Source organism: Rhinoderma darwinii, chromosome 3 (genome assembly GCF_050947455.1).
Source record: "Rhinoderma darwinii isolate aRhiDar2 chromosome 3, aRhiDar2.hap1, whole genome shotgun sequence".
Lineage (NCBI taxonomy): Eukaryota > Metazoa > Chordata > Amphibia > Anura > Rhinodermatidae > Rhinoderma > Rhinoderma darwinii.
In genome coordinates this window covers 122,719,197-122,741,548 of record NC_134689.1, presented here as the reverse complement: position 1 = coordinate 122,741,548, position 22,352 = coordinate 122,719,197, and the positions used below count along the sequence as shown (strand labels likewise).

The following is a 22,352-nucleotide window of genomic DNA, read 5'->3' as shown; positions in this document are numbered from 1 at the left end:
TAAGGACTCTGACCTCTGGCCGTAAAAATACAGCCAGCGGTCGGGAACTAGTTAAAGAGGCTCTGTCACCACATTATAAGTGCCCTATCTTGTACATGATATGATCGCAGTGTTTTTTATTTCGAAAAACGATCATTTTTGACGGAGTTATGACCTATTTTAGCTTTATGCTAATGAGTTTCTCAATGGACAACTGGGCGTGTTTTACTTTTTTACGAAGTGGGCGTTGTCCAGAGGAGTGTATGACGCTGACCAATCAGTGACCAATCAGCGTCATACACTTCTCTCCATTAATTTACTCTGCACATAGCGATATAGCTATATCGCTATGTGCAGCCACATACACAAACACTAACATTACTGCAGTGTCCTGACAATCAATATACATTACCTCCAGCCAGGACGTGATGTGTATTCAGAATCCTGACAACTTCTCTGCAAGTCTCTGTGATTTACAGCATAGCAGGCATAGTCTCGCGAGATTACGCTGTAAACTGTCATTTACAGCGAGATCTCGCTGTGCTGTGCTGTAAATCATAGAGACGTGCAGAGAAGTGGTCAGAATTCTGAATACACGTGACGTCCTGGCTGGAGGTAATATATATTCATTGTCAGAACACTGCAGTAATGTTATAGTGTGTTTTCTGTGTCTGCACATAACGATATAGCTATATCGCTATGTGCAGTGTAAATGAATGGAGAGAAGTGTATGACGCTGATTGGTCACTGATTGGTCAGCGTCATACACTCCTCTGGACAACGCCCACTTGGCCAAAAAGTAAAACACGCCCAGTCGTCCATTGAGAAACTCATTAGCATAAAGCTAATATTGGTCATAACTCCGTCAAAAATGATAGTTTTTCTAAATAAAAAAACACTGCTGTAATCTACATTACAGTGCCGATCATATCATGTACAATATAGGCCACTTATAATGTGGTGACAGAGCCTCTTTAAGTGGTGTAGTTTCCCAAATAGGGTCACTTCTGTGTGGTTTCCACTCTTTTGGTCTCTCAGGGGCTTTGCAAATTATACATGGCACTAGGGAGGTCACGATACCAGAATTTGGACTTCGATACCGATACTTTGTGTAGTATTCCGACTTAGATACCAAAACGATACTTTTCCAACAGTAGTAAAAAAAAAAGTTCTTCCATTTTCTGATGAATTTTGAATGTGCCTCACATTAAGGCCGGATTCAAATGAGCGTGTTCGGTCCGTGATATACGGTCCGCATGTCGGCAGTATTTCCCGGACTGAACACACTGCAGGGAGCCAGGCTCTTATCGTCATAGTCATGGCCGGCTTTGGATACGTTCGACACTGCAAGAGGGGCGCCAGCAGGTGTGTGTATCCCCGCGCCGTTGCAGCTACCAGCGGGGACACACACACTAACTGCAGTCGCCTTTCCGCCCGGGCGCTTCTTAACTTAGTGGCCGTCGCAACCGCTGTAGCAGCCATAGCGGCTGCTACCAGTGACACCGGGCATGAGGGCGGTGGCGCCGCTAGCAGCCGCTGCTATAGCGTTAGCGACAGCACTATAGCAGAGCAGGGGGGTATCTCCCTGCTCTGCTATCTACTAGCGCAACTGTAGCTCCCTGAAGGAGCGGAATCCCCATGTGGCCATGGATTCCGCTCCTGGAGCGCTGCTTGATGTCTCTGTCCATATATGGACAGGGACATCAGGGGAAACTCCTGAAGCGGAATCCACGGTCACAGTGTTGCAGACGCTATGACCGGGGAGTCCACTCCAGGAGAAGCCAATGACGTCATGGACACAGGCGACAGGAGCTTCTCCTGGAGTGGACGGGGATTCCGCTTCAGGAGTTTCTCCGGATGTCACTGTCCATATATGGACAGAGACATCAAGCAGCGCTCCAGGAGCGGAATCCCCAGCCACATGGGGATTCCGCTCCTTCAGGGAGCTACAGTGGCGCTATCTATACTGGAAGAGATTGGTGGGGGGGGGGGGGGGGTTCTACCTACAAGTGGGCTGTGGGCTGTGTGGCACTACCTACAAAAAAGGACAACTGTGCAGGAGCACACAAAATACCCAGCTTTCCCAGCTATCAAATAAATGTGTGGAAATAAACTAAGATATAACTTTTATTTAATCTAGCTAAAAGGATTAATCCTTTAGCTAGACTAAATAAAAGTTATATCTTAGTTTATTTCCACACATTTATTTGATAGCTGGGAAAGCTGGGTATTTTGTGTGCTCTTGCACAGTTGTCCTTTTTTGAATGTCTATTGCCCGCCAGCTATCAGGGTCATTTCGTAGTCCTTGCACTACAAGGGGGCTCTGGCCAGTGTGGCACTACCAACCAGGGGGCTGTGGGCTGTGTGGCACTACCAACCAGGGGGCTGTGTGGCACTACCAACCAGGTGGCTGTGGTCTGTGTGGCACTACCAACCAGGGGGGCTGTGGGCTGTGTGGCACTACCAACCAGGGGGGCTGTGGGCAGTGTGGCACTACCAACCAGGAGGCTGTGGGCAGTGTGGCACTACCTACCAAGGGGCTGTGTGGCACTACCAACCAGGGGGCTGTGTGGCACTACCAACCAGGAGGCTGTGGGCTGTGTGGCACTACCAACCAGGGGGCTGTGGGGCACTACCAACAAGGGGGCTGTGTGGCACTCTCTACCAGGGGGCTGTGTGGCACTCCCTACCAGGGGTCTTTGCGGCACTCCCTTCAGGGGTCTGTGCGGCACTCCATAGCAGGGGGCTGTGCGGCACTTCCTACCAGGGGGCTCTGTGGCACTCCCTACAGGGGGCTGTGTGGCGCACTCTACAGGGGGCTGTGTGGCGCTCTTTACAAGGGGGCTGTGTGGTGCTCTTTACAAGGGGGCTGTGTGGCGCTCTTTACAAGGGGGCTGTGTGGCGCTACCTACAAGGGGGCTGTCTGGCGCTAGCTACAAGGGGCTGTGTGGTGCTACCCACAAGGGGGCTGTGTGGCGCTACCTACAGGGGGAATCTGTAAGTGGTGGGCTGATGGTCATTTTACTGTGAGTGGTGGGCTGATGGTCATTTTACTGTGAGTGGCGGGCTGATGGTCATTTTACTGTGAGTGGGGGGCTGATGGTCTTCAAGTGGTTTCCGCCTCTGACCTCCAATTGAAATTAATAGGAGGCAGAAAATACCTGCGGCGCTTGTTTGGAGCTTTTTTTCCTGCGTCTTTTGCATTCGCTTCAACAGCTTAAGAAAAGAACACAAAGATAGGTCACAAAACGCTGTCAGCTGCTGAAGGAATTTTGGGGCAGTTTTTGTTTTGCCTTACAAAAAACGTGTGTGAACATACCCTACGAGTGTAGTGCTTGTTCTTAGCCGTTTTCTGTCTTTCTCAAAACAATTTTTGGTAGTGGGGCCCTGAGGAAATTTTATTTTTCCAGTGCTGCCTCGAGTCTGAAAAGGTTGGGAAACTCTGTACTAGGCTACAGGATGCCGTCATGGAGCAGCTCAGTTCGTCATGTGAACTGGGCCTAGATGAGTACAATTTTTGTTTTTGTTTGGGGGCACTGTCTACAAGGGGGAGGTGTGGGGCTGTATGGCACTGTCTACAAGGGGGAGGTGGGGGACTGTATGGCACTGTCTACAAGGGGGAGGTGGGGGACTGTATGGCACTGTCTACAAGAGGGAGGTGGGGGACTGTATGGCACTGTCTACAAGGGGGAGGTGGGGGACTGTATGGCACTGTCTATAAGGGGGAGGTAGAGGACTGTATGGCACTGTTTACAAGAGGGAGGTGGGGGGGCTGTATGGCACGATCTACAAAAAGGAGGTGTGGGATTATGGCACTGTCTACAAGGAGGCTATATGGCAAAATCTACAGGGGGGCACTATACTGTGTGGGGGCCACTAAGTGGACATTATACTGTGTAGGGGTACTACAGATGGCATAATACTGTGAGCACAATTAGAGGACAAAATACTGTGTCCTTGAAGGGGTTGTAATATATTATTACATATTATTATACTGTATGGGGGCACTAAAGGGGCATTATAATTTTTTTATGGGGCATTTTTTTTATGATGGGGTGGGGCACCGAAAGATAATTTCGCACAGGGCGCCATCTATCCTAGGGCGTACCCTGTTAGTTTTCCACAGCGAGGCAGGGACTCCTAGCGTCATAGATAACTATGACGCTAGGAGCCCGGCTCCCTGCACTGTGTTCGGTCCAGGAAATACTGACGGTATATGGTCCGTATATCACGGACCGGACACGCTCGTGTGAATCCGGCCTTATTCAGACGAGCGTGTTAAACGTCCGTGGGACGGCCGTTTAATTCAATTTGGCCGTTCACACAGCAGGGTCCGTGGGAAAATAGGACATGTCCTATCTTTTCACGCATCCCTCCATAGACTCTCATCTATGGGGGATGCGAGACATCGCGTCCCGCAGCGCTGAGCTCGGATGCACCTCGCCTGTGAAAAACTGTCGTTTTTCACGGCCGAGGTGCGCAACGCTCGTGTAAATAAGGCCTAATAGTAATTAACCCCATCATGTTTCTCAGTCATAATGGGTTAATGTGTGAGGTACATGATGGGGTTAATTACTATTAATGTGAGGCACATGGACGTTAAATTCATCACACCTCGTGCCTTACATTAATAAGTGAAAGAAAAGTTTTTATTTTATTTTTTTACAGCGTACACATCATAAATGACGCAAAAAAATTGTTGTGCAGGTTATTACGGCCGCGCCAATACCGAATGTGTATATTTATGTATTGACTTATTTTAATGTTTATTGTAAAAAAAGGTGTATGTGTATTTTTTTTAAATTTAATATTACTTTGTTTTTACTTTATTCTTAAACTTTAATGTACTGGCATATATCTATATGCCCGTAAATTTTGTCTGTATACGGATAGTACACAGGCAGTTGTTAGGACATACCTAAGTATGCCCTAGCAGGAAATATGGTCAGACAGCCCTGGGGTCCTTCTATGGACCCTGGGCGGTCTGCCCATATATGGTAAGTCCCTCAATCGCGTCACAGGGATTCCTGTGACGCAATTCAAGGGGGATCCCCGCTTCTCATTTTCCCCTGAATGCTGCAGTCAGCTTTGATCGCAGCATTCAGGAGAATAGCGGCGGCGATGACAGGTTTCTCTGATCTCCGCCGTTATAGAGCGGGGCTGCGGCTGTGTAATACAGCCATTGCACCGCTCTTGACATTAAGGCTGGGTTCACACGAGCACATTAACGTCCGTAATGGACGGACGTATTTCGGCCGGAAGTCCCGGACCGAACTCAGTGCAGGGAGCCGGGCTCCTAGCATCATAGTTATGTACGATGCTAGGAGTCCCTGCCTCTCTGCAGGACAACTGTCCCGTACTGTAATCATGTTTTCAGTACGGGACAGTAGTTCCACGGAGAGGCAGGGACTCCTAGCATCGTACATAACTATGATGCTAGGAGCCCGGCTCCCTGCACTGAGTTCTGTCCGGGACTTCCGGCCGAAATACGGCCGTCCATTACGGACGTTAATGTGCTCGTGTGAACCCAGCCTAAGTGCGCGCGCGGTCAGCATGAGGTGATGTGGTCGGCGCTGCACTAATGAGCGGCGCTTCAGGCACTGAAGACAGAACATGGGAGTGTTTTGCAGTGCTCCCATGTTCTGTCTTCAGTGCCGGCGCTCATTAGAGCAGTTTTCCATGGAAAACCAGGTCCATTTAACGTCCGTAATGGACGCAGCAAAAAGCACCTCAACATGCCATTACGGCTGAAATTACGGGGCTTATTTCTCCTGAAAACAGCCCCGTAATTTCAGCCATTACGGACGCTGCCGTGTGAACATACCCTTAGGGGTGCACGGTATAGAAGTTTTGATGCATCGTACATCCCTACATGGCACCCGTAAACCACTTCAGCTAAATTTGAGCTCCAAAAGACAAATAGCGCTCCTTCCCTTCTAAGCCCCGCTGTGGGTCCAAACAGCATTTTATTACCACATATGGCATATTTCCGTAATCAGGAGAAATTGTTTTACAAATATTGGGGTGCTTTTTCTCCTTTATTCCTTGTAAAAACTAAAAATGTCTAAGTTTTTTCAGAAAAAAAAAAGATTTTTACCTTTACAGACTAATTCCAATGAATTCAGCAAAACAACTGTGGGGTCAAAATGCTAACTTTACCCCTAAAAACATTCCTTGAGGGGTGTAGTTTCCAAAATGGGGTCACTTTTGGGGGGTTTCCACTGTTTTGGTCCCTCCAGTGCATTGCCAACGTGACACGGCACTGAAAACTATTCCAGCAAAATCAGAAATACAAATGGTGCTCCTTCTCTTCTGAGCCCTGCTGTGGGTCCAAACAGCAGCTTATTACCACATATGGGGTATTGCTATAATCGGGAGAAATTGCTTTACATATATTGGAATAAAGGAGAAAAAACACCCCTTGTAAAAATTAAAAAAATGTGTTTTGTTTTTTTCAGAAAAAAAAAAATAGATTTTCATCTTCACATACCAATTCAAAAAAACTGTGGGGTCAAAATGCTAGCTACACCCCTAGATAAATTCCTTGAGGGGTGTAGTTTGCAAAACTGTCTCACTTTGGGGGGGGGGGGGGTGTTTCCACTGTTTTGGCACCACAAGACCTCTTCAAACCTGAAATGGTGCCTAATATATATTCTAAAAAAAAAGGAGGCCCCAAAATCCTCTAGGTTCTCCTTTGCTTCTGAGGCCTGTGTTTCAGTCCATTAGGACACTAGGGCCGCATGTTGGATATTTCTAAAAACTACAGAATCTGGCCAATAAATATTGAGTAGTGTTTCTCGGGTAAAACCTTCTGTGATACAGAATTTTTTTTTATTACAAATGAATTTTGGCAAAAAAAATGAAATTTGTAAATTTCACCTCTACGTTGCTTAATTCCTATGAACCGCCTAAAAGGGTTAAAACACTTTCTGAATGCTGTTTTGAATACTTTGAGGGGTGCAGTTTTCAAAATGGGGTGATTTATGGGGACTTTCTAATATAGAAGGCCCGCAACGCCACTTCAGAACTGAACTGGCCCATGAAAAAATAGCCTTTTTAAATTATCTTGAAAACATGAGAAATTGCTGCTAAAGTTCTAAGCCTCGTAACGTCATAGAAAAATAACGAGTACGTATTTTGTGTGGTATTATCTGTGTTACAAGCAGATACATTTAAATTTATAAAAATGCTAATTTTTGCAAGTTTTCTCCAAATCTTGGGTGTTTTTTTTACAAATAAATATTGAATTTATCAACCAAATTTTTTCACTAACAAAGTACAATATGTGACGAGAAAAGAATCTCAGAATCTCTTGGATAGGTAAAAGCATTCCGAAGTTATTACCACAAAGTGGCGTCAGATTTGAAAAATCGGCTTCGTCATGAAGGCCAAAACAGGCTTAGTTTTGAAGGGGTTAAAGGAATAATAATAGGGTTTTGTATTACCTATTGGATCACATAAAAAGGATCGCTATAATGATTTTCTTTCATGGCTAGTAAACAGGCACACCAGGGAGGGACTTTCTGGAAAGCCACTCCTATGACTAGCACACGACTTTGGAAAGATTGGGGCCCTTATGCTGTTCTGCATAAGTGGTACAGTTACCTGGCACTGTACTGCCCAGCATGATACTACCATCACTACACCCGCTGTAATATCAGACCGGAGAGAAAAATTTGTGACACTTGAATGTAAAAGTATACAGTAACAAACAAAACCATACATTTTTAAACTTCTACAACTTTTTAACGTGCCACTTGTGTGCTGTAACACATTTCTGTTCTAATACTTGGCAAATTTGAACAAAACCGATCAGTAAGGCTCTGTGCAACCGCTAAATGAAAAATGTAGTATTACATCCGAATGGGTAACCATGTAATACAGTGATCGCCACCGCATGCGGCCCTACAGGGTAGGCAAACATATGGCACAGCGATCTGCCCCATGATAACGATCAGGTATTAGCATTCCTGTACACTGGGTGCTCCGCTCATCTATAGAAAACAACGGTTTGCGTTCGGTCATGGGGGACTGTGGTATCTTGTCCATCTCCAAAAGCTTGGTGGGGGGGGGGGGTGTGCCGTGCCGTCCGTCCGATAAGAATGTGATGTGCGGCCCTGTGATGGAGTCACAGGCCCAAGTTCAGGACCCAACGATACATCAGGTGGATCACCACTGATGTAATATATGGTGTAGTAATAGTATTGTAACATGGATATAAGTTGTCCGATCTTTAAATATTCAATAAATACACAACTTTTTTTATTTTATTTTTTAATGGGTGCCCATTCTGTTTAGGGCCAAATATCCTACATATTAGATAGGAAAAACCTCGACATTCCTGAAAAATGCAGTAGCAGATAATCATTCTCATAGACGTACAAGATGTGTAGTGCAGACCAAGGCAGAATTCTTCTTTCTTTACTTCATATCATGTAAACATTTCAATGTCAGCAAGACGCTCATAGGATACAGAATTCAAACTCTATGAACAGGGACGTGTGGTCTCTATTGCCACTGACACTTTTTGCATGAAGCAGCTATTCCAATCCATAGGATTGAGCCGCTGAAACTTTGCAGCAGATATCAGACATTGAAGAATGCTTTGCTAAATATCCCTAGAGCAAGTTTGTAGATGAAGCATTGAAGAAAAAAACCAAAACCCAGATTAAAAACTGCAGCTACTTCTCTTCCCCAAAATAATATACTTAATAAACTCCAGTAAAGTCAGCCATTTATATAAAAAAAATAAATCAAGCGAATCAGACCTTCTCCGAAAGAAAAAAAAACCCCATGGTCTTTAAAAAGTGATTGTTCCTTTACCTCCCACCTTCCAAAAGGCATTTATTCCCAGAAACAGAAAGTATGAAAATACCACTTAAATCATCGCCTTAAGACCCACATAAGAAACTTGTTTGTACAATCCGTGTTTCTTGGGGGAAAAACAGTTCACATTTTGGCATTGGGTATATTGAGTACTCCGTTAATAGAAACGCTTATTTCTTTCTTGACGTTTCTGGAACACAACGGCTCCCACCACAGCACAGACTATAATTCCCAGGAGAGCAGCGAGCAGCAGGAGAAACACCTTCCAACCTGTCAGAGGGCCACTGCGGAAGTTGCCAGTTGGATCATCAACATTATCTAAAAAACAAATAAAGGACAAACGTAATTATCCTGAACAGTTAGGGTATGTTCACAAGGCCTATTTTTGATTGTTTTTCGGGCCGAAAAGCGCCCGAAAACTCGGAAGCAGAACGCCTCCAAACATCTGCCCATTGATTTCAATATGAAAAACGGCGTATGAAAGACGGCAGCGTAAAAAAAAACGGCAGTGACAAAGAAGTGCAGGTCACTTCTGGGGATGTTTTTTGGACCTGTTTTTCATAGACTATTGAGAATAGCTCCAAAAACGGCCGTGAAAAACGCAGCGAAAATCACGAGTGGCTTAAAAAACGTCTGAAAATCAGGAGCTGTTTTTTCCCTTGAAAACAGCTCGGTATTTTCAGACGTTTTTGAGTTTGTGTGTCAACATACCCTTAGACTCAAAATTGTGCTTGTAGAAATTACACCTCGACTAAGTAGTAGCTGTGGCCATAACCAGCTTCAGTATATCATTCGGTCCAGTTACATTCACACATTTTAATTTGCTTTTGGCCATGAACCAGATTTAACAGTGCCATGAACAGGATTTTGGGAAATCCTGTTAACTCTATATGCTGGATATTTTCATTTTCACAGCATGTTGTAATAGTTCTGACTTTTATGGATGCAGCGTAATACAGGGCTAAATAGGAGCACAAATATGGCAGACTGGAGGGCCTTCATGAGGCTGCCAAGACAACCATCGGCACAGCGCAATTTGCATGAGAGGGGGGGGGTGGATGGGTCACCCCCTCTTTCTAATGGCTTAGATGCCGCGGCCTGTATTTACTGCAGCAAAGGGGTTAAATCAGTGGAACCTGAGTTATCTCCGATCCCGCTCGTTGCAGTGAAGCGTCTGCTATAAGATACTCCATACTTCCACTTGCCGGAAATATATAATGAAAACCGGATTTAAATAATATGTAATTTTTTGATGAAATGTTTCATTTAATTGGCTGAGAAAGTACAAGTGCAGCAATATTGTAACATTTACAAGGCTGGGGACAATTTCCAAAATATATATATTTTCGGTTAAAACACATACACTGCCACGGAGGGGTAAAATAATTTTTTCCTATTTAAAATCCACACACCTTTTGGAGACTTCAGCAGGCTTACACTGGGCTCTATTTTTGTCCAGTCGATATTTTCATCATCTGGCGAGTGCTCAACCATAAGCTGGTACAACTTCATGGAAATAATATCATGATTATCTAGAAGAAATATAAATTAAAAAAAAAGATCATTTATTGTGCCGGAAAGCAAGTCTAAACACGTGCATTAACAGATATAAACCAGATCTAACCTGATAAGTCCCCAGTTGCGGAGGTTGCTCCAAAATAGTATCCTGTTGGTAACCGGACACCCGAGATATCAACACAATTCTTCCATTCATTTTTACCTTCAATGTCCGTCATTATCTTTAGGAAACAAAGACATTTTAGCTGGCAGAAAGAACATAATCTATGTAATACACCACAGAACATGAAATACTGCAACATTTGCACATAAACAAGCAATGTCATGATGCTGTATATGGTCAGTGGCAATTGAAAGATGAGTAGCGTATACAATACCGTCCAGTTTCATGTTACTATATGTAGATTTTCGTACCGTTAGACGTCCACGAGAGTATCGAACGGCTAGAAATGTGTCATGGTTACTATTACGAAGATCAGCAGTACAGCCTGCTAATTCCACTGTGCGTCCGTCTTTGCCATGGTCATACTCCAAGGAGCCATTGTTCACCATGGCATAAATATAGGGAAAGACACGCTGAAAAGAGAAAGCTAGCATGAGCATTCTAGGGACCAGGTTCATAGGAGCAGTAATGGAAGGAGTTAATGGACACTTAGCTATACAGTATGCTTGGTAAACGCCACTGCGCACAACTACTTGTATTGCTATGTTGCTCACTGGCTAAATAAACTAAGGACCTCAATCTGCGCCACTATAGTGGCAAGCTTAGATGTATGGCTCTTTTGCTAAATTTTTTTTTACACTTTTCTAAATGTTTCCATCATGCCCGACACTTTCTTTTTTTCTTTTAATGGGGTGGGGCTTAGAAAAAAAAAAAAAAAAAAAAAAAAAAAAAAGAAGGACAGGGCCACCACAGCCCGATACATTAAATATAATTTATGCCAGAAATTACAGTTGAAATGCACAGCAGCTTGGAGCTGCCGTAAACTTCACTTCAGGCGCACGGATAGCAGAAGTTGGGACTCATTTATGATGAGCCGTCCACCTCTTAATAAATTACTTGCTGCTTACTCCTACTGGAGTATAAAATAACAGTCTAAGGGGGGATTCACACGAGCGTGTATTGGGTCCGTGCGGGCAGCGTGGTTTTCACGCGCCACGCACAGACCAATACAAGTCTATGGGGCAGTACAGACAGTCCGTGCTTTTTGCGCAGCGTTTGTCAGCTGCGCAAAAAGTGCGACATGCTCAATATCTCCGCGTATTTCGCGCATCACGCACCGTGCGAACCGACTGAAACAGCGCACCAGCTGTCAAAAGGATGAATGTAAACAGAAAAGCACCACGTGCTTTTCTGTTTCCAAACATCCAAACGGAGTGTCTTTGAGATGAGCGAACCCGGACAACCGAACCGAACTTCACCGGGTTCGGCCGAACTCGTTTTGGCCGAACCCGGCAAAAAAATTTCCGGTACGTGATGTCAGGAGATAGTCACTGTCCAGGGTGCTGAAAGAGTTAAACTGTTTCAGCACCATGGACAGTGACTTCCGATCCCAATATACATGAACCTGTAAAAAAAAAAAAACGAAGTTCTGACTTACCGAGAACTCCCGGCTTCTTCCTCCAGTCTGACCTCCCGGGATGACAATTCAGTCCAAGTGACAGCTCCAGCCAATCACAGGCCAAGCACAGGCTGCAGCGGTCACATGGACTGCATCCAGGGAGGTGGGGCCCGATGTCAAGAGAGGCGCGTCACCAAGGCCGGGAGGGAAGTTCTCGGTAAGTACGAACGTTCTTTTTTTTTTTAACAGGTTTCTCGATGTTGTGTTCGGCATTCACTGTCGAGGGTGCTGAAAGAGTTACTGCCGATCAGTTAGCTCTTTCAGCACCTTGGACAGTGACGGGCGTCGACTAGCCTCATCTCTATGATGGCGGCTGCGCGAAAATCACGCAGCCGCGCATCATACACGGATGACACACGCAGCTTTCAAGTGGTTAAACCCGCGCGCAAAACGCCGCGTTTTTTGCGTTCGCAAAAACGCAACGTTCGTCTGAATCTGCCCTAAGGCTAGATTTACATGAGCATTGCAAACCTCGGTCCAAGGTGCATTCGTGCGGTGCCCTGCGGGACGCGTAAAGACACCTCCCCAATAGACTAGAGTCTATCGAGGGATGCGTGAAGTGCAAAAAAATAGTACATGTACTATTTTTTTTCACTGACGGTTCACACGCTCCGTTGAAACAACGGCCGTGTGAACGGCCACATTGAATTACATAGGTCCGTGTGACAGATGTATTCAATGCTCATATGAATAAGGCCTTCGTATATCTGGCCCTAAGTTTTCAAGTAATGGTCTTTGGTTCACGCATCTAAAATGTTAGTGACTCCAGCACTCACCTCTGTTGTTTCATCATTGGGATATGTATCTACAAAGATTGCCAAGCCATGAAACTTGTCTTGATTTCCAAACACGGGCCCTTAAAAGATGTTTTGAAAACTTTCAGTGTTAGGTCATTTAAAAAGCAAATAAAAAACAGCCAAACCGGCTTCAACAGAAACCTCACCTTGTTGTAGACGATCCTTTGCATACCACAGAGCAAAGCCATCTCCATGAAGGTTCTTTTTTCCAGCCCCATGGATCCGGAACTGTACGTGCATCTCCCAATCCTTCAAGAAGCAAGGCTAAAAAAAACAAAACATTATATATACCATCTGCTAATAGAATTCAATGCAATTAGCTAGGCAGAATTAAAAAAACAAAAACAACTTACTATATTGTTCCAGATAGAACCCTCTTTACTGCGCTCATCTGGAGTCAAGCGAACATACTGACTTGTTAGCATTGTGCTGCCCATGAAATCCCATAGTGGCATGGAGCTGGAACCCACCCCTACAAAACAAGAAAATCTTGCAGTTAATGTAATGTATAAAAGTGCACGGCCAAGAAACGACATGAAATATGAACGAGGCAAACTGGTTGAACTTGTATGAAGCTATTTAAAGCACATATAAGAACATAATTTAATAGTATAGGATGAGCCAATTTGCAAGAAGGGCCTATAATGTGTCAAATGTAAGCGGAACCTGAAGTATCTATGAAGATGGTTCATATTTTAGACTTCGATCGCATCTTCGTCAGGGCTCCATTCTGGCATTCCATCTGAGCTTCCCGTCAGAACGGAACCGACAAACAAACAGAAACCATAGGTTTCCGTATGCATCACCATTGATTTCAACGGTGATGGATCCGGTGCAAATAGTTTCAAATCAATGGTGATGAAAACGGAAACCTTCGCTCTGAGGGAAAGCTCAGACGGAATGCCAGAACAAAGCACTGACGCAGATGTGAACGAAGCATTAGCTACATATTCAAGTGATTCATTTTGTAGCATAGTGACCCAATTTGGGGTCTGAACATGGTTCTCCGTTCTGAACATGGTGAAATATAACTATAACCTTATAACCAGGCTTTTATTATAAACCTTTTTTTTTTTTGGGTGAATATCCATATCAAAAGAGGACCTTTGACTAAGTCATAGAAGTTGAACTGGATAACTGACCTGAATAGCACGGTCTTCCTGATTCCAGCGCTATTTTTCTTTTTTTTCCAGGACCCCCTCGTTCCAGATATATGGCCCACTGTTGTGTTGGCTCTCTATATGCTAATTTGTTGTAGTTCGCCAACGAGGTGGAGCTAGCTTGTCTTCCTCGGATGCTGACCAATCAGCGCAAGGCAGCATGAGGGTACTTCCCACCTTTTGGTTAACTACAGCAAAATTAGCATCGAGGGAGCCAACACAACAGTGGGCCGTATCTCTAGAAAGGAGGGGTCCAGGAAAAAAAATGGGCTGGATTTAGGGAGACAGCAGTATTAAGGTCAGTACACCAGTTCAACTTATATGGCCTAATGACTGGTGCTCTAAATAAAAATTCCAAAATATTCCAGTTTTCACACTGGAGCACACACTTAAAGAGGCTCTGTCACCACATTATAAGTGCCGTATCTCCTACATAAGGAGATCGGCACTATAATGTAGGTGACAGCAGTGCTTTTTATTTAGAAAAATTATCTATTTTCACCACTTTATTAGCAATTTTAGCTTTATGCTAATTAGTTTCTTAATGCCCCAAAACTGAAGTGTTTAGACCGTGACTAGACATTCCTTCCAGCCAGGACACGATGTCTATTCACAATCCCGGCACTTCGTTAACGTTTCTGTGGTAGTTACAGCAGAGCAAGCGTAATCTCGCGAGATCACGCTGTAAATGACAGGTTACAGGGAGATTACGCTTTGCTCTGCTATAAGTACCACAGAAACGTTAACGAAGTGACGGGATTGTGAATAGACATCGCGTCCTGACTGGAAGGAATGTCTAGTCACTGTCTAAACACTTCAGTAACGTCAATGTCAGTATAAGACAGCACATAGTGAATAACGCAGTGTCACTATGCACCGACTAAATGAATGGAGATCAGCGTATGACGCTGATTGGTCAGCGTCATACACTCCTCTGTACAACGCCCACTTGGTCTAAAGTAAAAACATGCCCAGTTGGGCATTAAGAAACAAATTAGCATAAAGCTAAAATCGCTAATAACGTGGTAAAAATAGATTGTTTTTCTAAATAAAAAGCACTGCGGTCACCTACATTATAGCGCTGATCTCCTTATGTAGGAGATAGGGCACTTATAATGTGGTGACAGAGCCTCTTTAAGGATAACATTTCCTGTTTTTTTGCAGCTCACTAAAGGTGTCCATTCATGTCAGTTTTGCCAACCGCTATTTCTTGCCACTCGCCCAGCTTGGTGAGCATGTTTATTTCAAAGGGAAGAAGGCAATGGCTTACCTCACACTTGAACAAACGATTGTGCATGTTGAAACCCACCATGCCCAATCATTCTGTCTCCCACATTTGCTATTTGGGGGGGGGGGGGGGGGTCAGAGACCCCCATACACAAGATCATCACCCCTGTCTTTGGAAAGGCAGCTTACTCCATCACTTTTCTGGAGACTAATAATCTATGACCTTTCTATGTCAGCTGACTTCCATTCATTGCAGCTACTATAAAGCACACACTAAGGCCTCATGCACATGACCGTAAAAACTCCCGTTATTACGGGTCGTAATTACGACCCGTAATAACGTTTGTATGAGGAAAGGACAAGTAGGACAAGAGTAATGGTTCCTTTGAAGAAATGTGAAAAATAAGAAAACTTTATTAGAGATTTTTAAAAATAAATAATTTTTAATATTTAAAAAATATTCCAATGTGGGTCTATTATGTTGTGGTGTGGATGACCCCTGTCAAACACCAAGGGCAAAATAAGCCTAAGAGTTAATTATCTATCGTATATTCCTGTAATACACTATTATAATCAGACTTGCTTTTAGTATATTACTTTATAACAAGCTTAATTGTTGCTCTATTTTGAGCTAAGTCTATTATATCAGAGTTAAGTAACCATAGGGCAGTGATTTTTCAGTATGCTGTATTCACATATTCTCAATGTATCAATGCTTTGTATTTGTATACTTTGAGTGTATCAATGTTGTGCTGTATTCACATGCACTGATTGTATCAATGTTGACTGTGAGTAGGTGTCTTGTCGTTCTCACCATGTGAAGGATGACAGGCAAAACCGCAATAGATATATTGCTGGGAAATTTGAATTCACCGTTGGTTACACTTATTGTGATGTGCCAGTTGATCAGCCTGGCAATCTAGATCGAGATGATATAGGTCAATCACCAGCGCTATATTTTTCTGCCAGTGGTGAAGTGCACTATATGAGGTACACTTGTAGTTGGATGCTAATAGTAGGTTAGACACCAGTCAAGTGTCATGTGCATCGCTAACCATCGCTAACACCTGCTTCTAGGATAAACAGTTTTAGTATAGTGCCCTGCGTTAATATGCCTTGAATTTACTATGTCAGCGGCTAGAGCGTAAGCACCGCTGGATTCGGAGAACGCAGGGCAGAATTGTCTAAAGTATTAGAACTGAGCAATCTCTGTGTGCCGTTATGATGACACAGTGGACGCTAGCAGTGATTTCATCTGTCAGCGTTCGGCGAGATTGCCGGGTGAGCTGTCTCATGTGCCGCTGTGAGAGCTATGTGGACGCTGTCAGTGAATTAAAGAGGCTCTGTCACCAGATTTTGCAACCCCTATCTGCTATTGCAGCAGATAGGCGCTGCAATGTAGATTACAGTAACGTTTTTATTTTTAAAAAACGAGCATTTTTGGCCAAGTTATGACCATTTTTGTAGTTATGCAAATGAGGCTTGCAAAAGTCCAAGTGGGTGTGTTTAAAAGTAAAAGTCCAAGTGGGCGTGTATTATGTGCGTACATCGGGGCGTTTTTAATACTTTCACTAGCTGGGCGCTCTGAAGAGAAGTAACAGCCTCTTCTCTTCAGAACGCCCAGCTTCTGACCAGTGCAGATCTGTGACGTCACTCACAGGTCCTGCATCGTGACGGCCACATCGGCACCAGAGGCAATAGTTGATTCTGCAGCAGCATCAGCGTTTGCAGGTAAGTCGATCTTACCTGCAAACGCTGATGCTGCTGCAGAATCAACTGTAGCCTCTGGTGCCGATGTGGCCGACACGATGCAGGACCTGTGAGTGACGTCACAGATCTGCACTGCCAGAAGCTGGGCGTTCTGAACAGAAGAGGATGTTACTTCTCTTCAGAGCGCACAGCTAGTAAAAGTATTAAAAACGCCCCGATGTACGCACATAATACACGCCCACTTGGACTTTTACTTTTAAACACACCCACTTGGACTTTTGCAAGCCTCATTTGCATAACTACAAAAATGGTCATAACTTGGCCAAAAATGCTCTTTTTTTAAAAATAAAAACGTTACTGTAATCTACATTGCAGCGCCTATCTGCTGCAATAGCAGATAGGGGTTGCAAAATCTGGTGACAGAGCCTCTTTAACTCGGCAGCGTTCGCCAGAAATCCTCGATCTCCCACTGGGACAGGCAAGAGAAAATAGCTGGGCTCAAAGTTAGATTGACTATTGGATTGTATTACAGATTTTGATAGATGCTAGACCTTATACATTGGTATCGTACATTCGTATGGCTAGACACCCGACGCGCGTTTCGCCGGCATTCCGGCTTCCTCTTCGCGTCGGGTGTCTAGCCATACGAATGTACGATACCAATGTATAAGGTCTAGCATCTATCAAAATCTGTAATACAATCCAATAGTCAATCTAACTTTGAGCCCAGCTATTTTCTCTTGCCTGTCCCAGTGGGAGATCGAGGATTTCTGGCGAACGCTGCCGAGTTAATTCACTGACAGCGTCCACATAGCTCTCACAGCGGCACATGAGACAGCTCACCCGGCAATCTCGCCGAACGCTGACAGATGAAATCACTGCTAGCGTCCACTGTGTCATCATAACGGCACACAGAGATTGCTCAGTTCTAATACTTTAGACAATTCTGCCCTGCGTTCTCCGAATCCAGCGGTGCTTACGCTCTAGCCGCTGACATAGTAAATTCAAGGCATATTAACGCAGGGCACTATACTAAAACTGTTTATCCTAGAAGCAGGTGTTAGCGATGGTTAGCGATGCACATGACACTTGACTGGTGTCTAACCTACTATTAGCATCCAACTACAAGTGTACCTCATATAGTGCAGTTCACCACTGGCAGAAAAATATAGCGCTGGTGATTGACCTATATCATCTCGATCTAGATTGCCAGGCTGATCAACTGGCACATCACAATAAGTGTAACCAACGGTGAATTCAAATTTCCCAGCAATATATCTATTGCGGTTTTGCCTGTCATCCTTCACATGGTGAGAACGACAAGACACCTACTCACAGCCAACATTGATACAATCAGTGCATGTGAATACAGCACATTGATACACTCAAAGTATACAAATACAAAGCATTGATACATTGAGAATATGTGAATACAGCATACTGAAAAATCACTGCCCTATGGTTACTTAACTCTGATATAATAGACTTAGCTCAAAATAGAGCAACAATTAAGCTTGTTATAAAGTAATATACTACAAGCAAGTCTGATTATAATAGTGTATTACAGGAATATACGATAGATAATTAACTCTTAGGCTTATTTTGCCCTTGGTGTTTGACAGGGGTCATCCACACCACAACATAATAGACCCACATTGGAATATTTTTTAAATATTAAAAATTATTTATTTTTAAAAATCTCTAATAAAGTTTTCTTATTTTTCACATTTCTTCAAAGGAACCATTACTCTTGTCCTACTTGTCCTTTCCTCAATACAAATTTATATAACATTGGTGGTATACACCATTTTGGTTCCAACACTCACTGGTATAACATAAAAAGTGAGAGTATTTGCAAAACCTTCTAATACTGATGACCCGTAATAACGGGCTCATAGACTTCTATTGGTGACGGGTGCCTTCCCGTTTTCTCACGGGAAGGTGCCCGTGCCGTTGAAAAAGATAGAACATGTCCTATTTCAGGCCGTAATAACGGCACGGACAGTCCATAGAAGTCTATGGAGCTCTCGTAATGACGGGTGGCTACATGTGTGAACCCGTCATTACGGCAGCGTTGCTAAGCGACGTCCGTAAATAGTCACTGTCCAGGGAGCTGAAAGAGTTAACTGATCGGCAGTAACTCTTTCAGCACCCTGGACAGTGACTTCCGATCACAATATAGAGCAACCTGTAAAAAATAAAAAGAAAAGACGTTCATACTTACCGAGAACTTCCTGCTTCCTCCAGTCCGGTCTCCCGCCCGTTGCCTTGGTGACGCGTCCCTCTCGACATCCGGCCCGACGTCCTGGATGACGTTTCAGGCCATGTGACCGCTGCAGCCAATCACAGGTCAATCACAGGCTGCAGCGGTCACATGGACTGCCGCGTCATCCAGGGATGTCGGGCTGGATGTGAAGAGAGGGACGCGTCACCAAGACAACGGCCGGGTAAGTATGAATTTCTTTAACTTTTATTACAGAAAGGGCTGTCCCTTCTCTCTATCCTGCACTGATAGAGAGAAGGGGCTGCCGATTAGTGCAGTGCTATTTTGCCGCCAAAAACGTGCCCGTAAATACGGGTGGAATACGGGTGACACCGGACCCATATTTACGGGCACGGGTTCGTAAATACTGGTGCAAAACGGGTGGAATACGTGTGACACCGGACCCGTATTTACGCCAGTATTTACGGGTGGGAAAAAATACGGTCGTGTGCATGAGGCCTTACAGTGCTATACTCTATACACAGACAAAACTGGAAAGAAGCGTGTGCCTTAAATATGACCGCACCCAGAAAAGCTTAAAACGAAAAAATAAATAACTACAACCTTTAAAGAAAGAACACACCACACATTGGGGCAGATTTACAACTGTGTCTAGAATGTGTCGATAAATTTGGGGCATATGCAGACTGCCTGATCTAAGTTTATGCTGTCTAAACCTTAGACTGCTTAGTAAATCTGCACCATTACATTTAATGAATCCAAAGTTAAATACATGAGACATTCCCTTTTATTAGCATTTCCTGCGCCAATTTGTGTCATGGTCTCAAGCGTTGTCATCGAGACACACAAGCACTCATGGAAGGCCTTAAAGTGGTTGTCAGATATTATACGGGCATTCACCCCATGAACAAACTTCTAATTCACTCACATTTCCTAAAGTGCATCCGTTCTTGGCTCTGCCCGCTCATCACGTGACTTGTGACGTTTTCTGCATCCGTTAGGGACCTGCCATATAGCAATCACAGTCTATGGGCCGATAGTCCATGCCCGGTATACAGCACGGCACATTTCTTTTGTTGTGTGTCTACTTCTACAACAGTCCTGTGCCATATACCCACTTAGGCCAGTGATTGGCTGCGGCGGGTATATGGGCACATCACGTCAGCCATGTCAACAGTGGCGGGGAGCGCGGGAGCAGCAACGCTGGGGATCGGTCTGATGAGTAGTTCTTTTATTGCAATTTTCCCCCATGGCCACTTTTTAAAATTAACTCAGAAAACCCCTTTAATCATCAATTTCAGATAACTCACGTACAAAACGGTCTCAGAGAAATAAAGAACTTGTTTCACCAAGTTACTCGAATTAGTTGCTATGGGCAACAGGGCATTTTTTGTCTATACAGAGTGACCACTACCTCTGTTTAGAAGACAATTACATATGTAACATGAGGAGTATTTACAAAAAAGAAAAGATCAACCCCCAAAAACATTTTCCAAGTGCGAATATTCAGGACTATGATGTGCTGCAGCTTCATGAGCTTAGGCCCTGTTCACATCCTGTTTGCCTTCAGTTTGGTCTTTCCGTTCATCTGAGGAACAGAAAGACCAAACTGAAGGTAAACGTGATGTGCACCGGGCCTTAGACGTGATCATTATTAGCTGGATCCTGCACGTCAGACCAGCTTTTACCGGAGCCGTCAGTCCAGCTGACCTGATGGAATCTGCTTTGATGGCAGGATACAACTTCCATGTATACAGGATACAGAGAAGCTATATTTTAAAATGTAAATACATTTTAATTAAAAAGTCACATTAAAAGTTGCTCGAAATAGCTAAAAACAAAAAATTATGTTCAATGGTATACTTCTAGCCTGTAAGGTCCCAGTCACCAATGAGTAAGCAAGCGAAAAACACATCCAATCTAAGAGTACACTGCCCGTGCAATGGCGGTCACTGTATCATCTTATAGCGGTCATCCAGGAGAGAGGACACTGAAAGACACTGCAAAATCTGAAACTACCTGTTAAAAAGTGGTTCAAGTAACTGCCCATTGCAACCAATCAGATCAATGATTTGATTTGCTAACCTGCACTAGAAAAAGAGCTGGAATCGGATTGGCAACTAGGTAACAACTGTATACTGTGATATGGTTTGCGGCCATTAGGTGAAACTTGTTGCAGGTAATGGTGTTACTTTTGCATTTCGCCCTTTAACATAGTTGTTTAAATTGTCTTAGGACCGTCAACAATGGCAACTAGTCGCTAAATTGAATATCTGTCGACCTGAAGTCTTCGTACAGGCACCCAGTGACTAGTCAGTGGTCCTAGACAGTGCCCCTGTATTTAGCCCACTGTCTCTTACCCTGGTACGGCTTAATAAGCGAGTGTTCCCGTTTCATGTGTTCACTATTTCCATCTGTGAGATCGGCGGCGGCCCTATTTGACAGGAACCCCAGGAGAAGCAGGAGAACAGGGTTACACACCACCGCCATCATTGCCAGCTATTGGCACCGCAGTTTCCTGCTTCCTTCAACGTCACTTCCGGCGTTTGCCTTGCCCACACCGGTAGATTTTTCAACGTGGCAAGCGGCTGTATAGCAACGCGCGGACTGTGACTGACGCTCGGTGGTTCTTGAGCTTGGTACTGAGAGGGCAGCTGAGCCCACAGCGGTCATTTATCAATAAGCCCTGCACTTTTGGCGATAACTTGCCCATTATAAAAATGGCCACTAGAATAACTGAACGCTTATCAAACAAGCAACGGCATGTTTTTGCAAGGGAGTAATTGAAATTTATTTTACGTCTACGATGGTGGAGCCATTTTGTCGGGCATATTTCTCGTATGCTTTAAAACGGTTTGGTCTGCGTAAAAATGGCGCCATAGGTAAATATTTAAGCAAATCTTGAGACTATTTGCAAGACAATCACTTTTTCATCTAGCGACGTGAATGTTTTTGCGAACAAATCATTTACTTCTGGCTGTCATATCGGTAGCCAATCAGTGAAACGCAAGTAATCACTTTTAACCAATCGAAATCTTTGCTGTCTAGTAACGCAACGACCAAAGCTGCGTTGTTGAGCTGGTTCGACACTTTTTTATGTCTTGTTTTTACACATTTTTAACACATTTTGCATTAACTATTTTACTATGTGATTTATATAGTAATAATAATTATTATTGTGCAGTATTCTGTGTCGACTTGAAAATGGTGTTTGAACATTGGAAAGAATGGTAAATTACATAGTAAGCCATTTTCATTGATGCCAACGTTCTAAAAAAAAATGTTACGG

The 22,352-nt window shown here is 44.0% G+C and overlaps 1 protein-coding gene across 1 annotated transcript; it reads right to left on the bottom strand.

The window, feature by feature from the left end:
- Nucleotides 1-8,701: 8,701 nt before the first annotated feature.
- LMAN2 (lectin, mannose binding 2) lies at nt 8,702-21,603 on the bottom strand. Its single transcript, XM_075856643.1, has 8 exons — nt 21,424-21,603; nt 13,096-13,214; nt 12,889-13,006; nt 12,722-12,801; nt 10,738-10,899; nt 10,430-10,544; nt 10,218-10,337; nt 8,702-9,123 (listed from the first exon to the last, which is right to left on the bottom strand). The coding sequence occupies exons 1-8, from the start codon at nt 21,554-21,556 to the stop codon at nt 8,963-8,965; spliced, it is 1,008 nt and encodes a 335-aa protein (XP_075712758.1). The 5' UTR covers nt 21,557-21,603; the 3' UTR covers nt 8,702-8,962.
- Between the last annotated feature and the right edge of the window lie 749 nt (nt 21,604-22,352).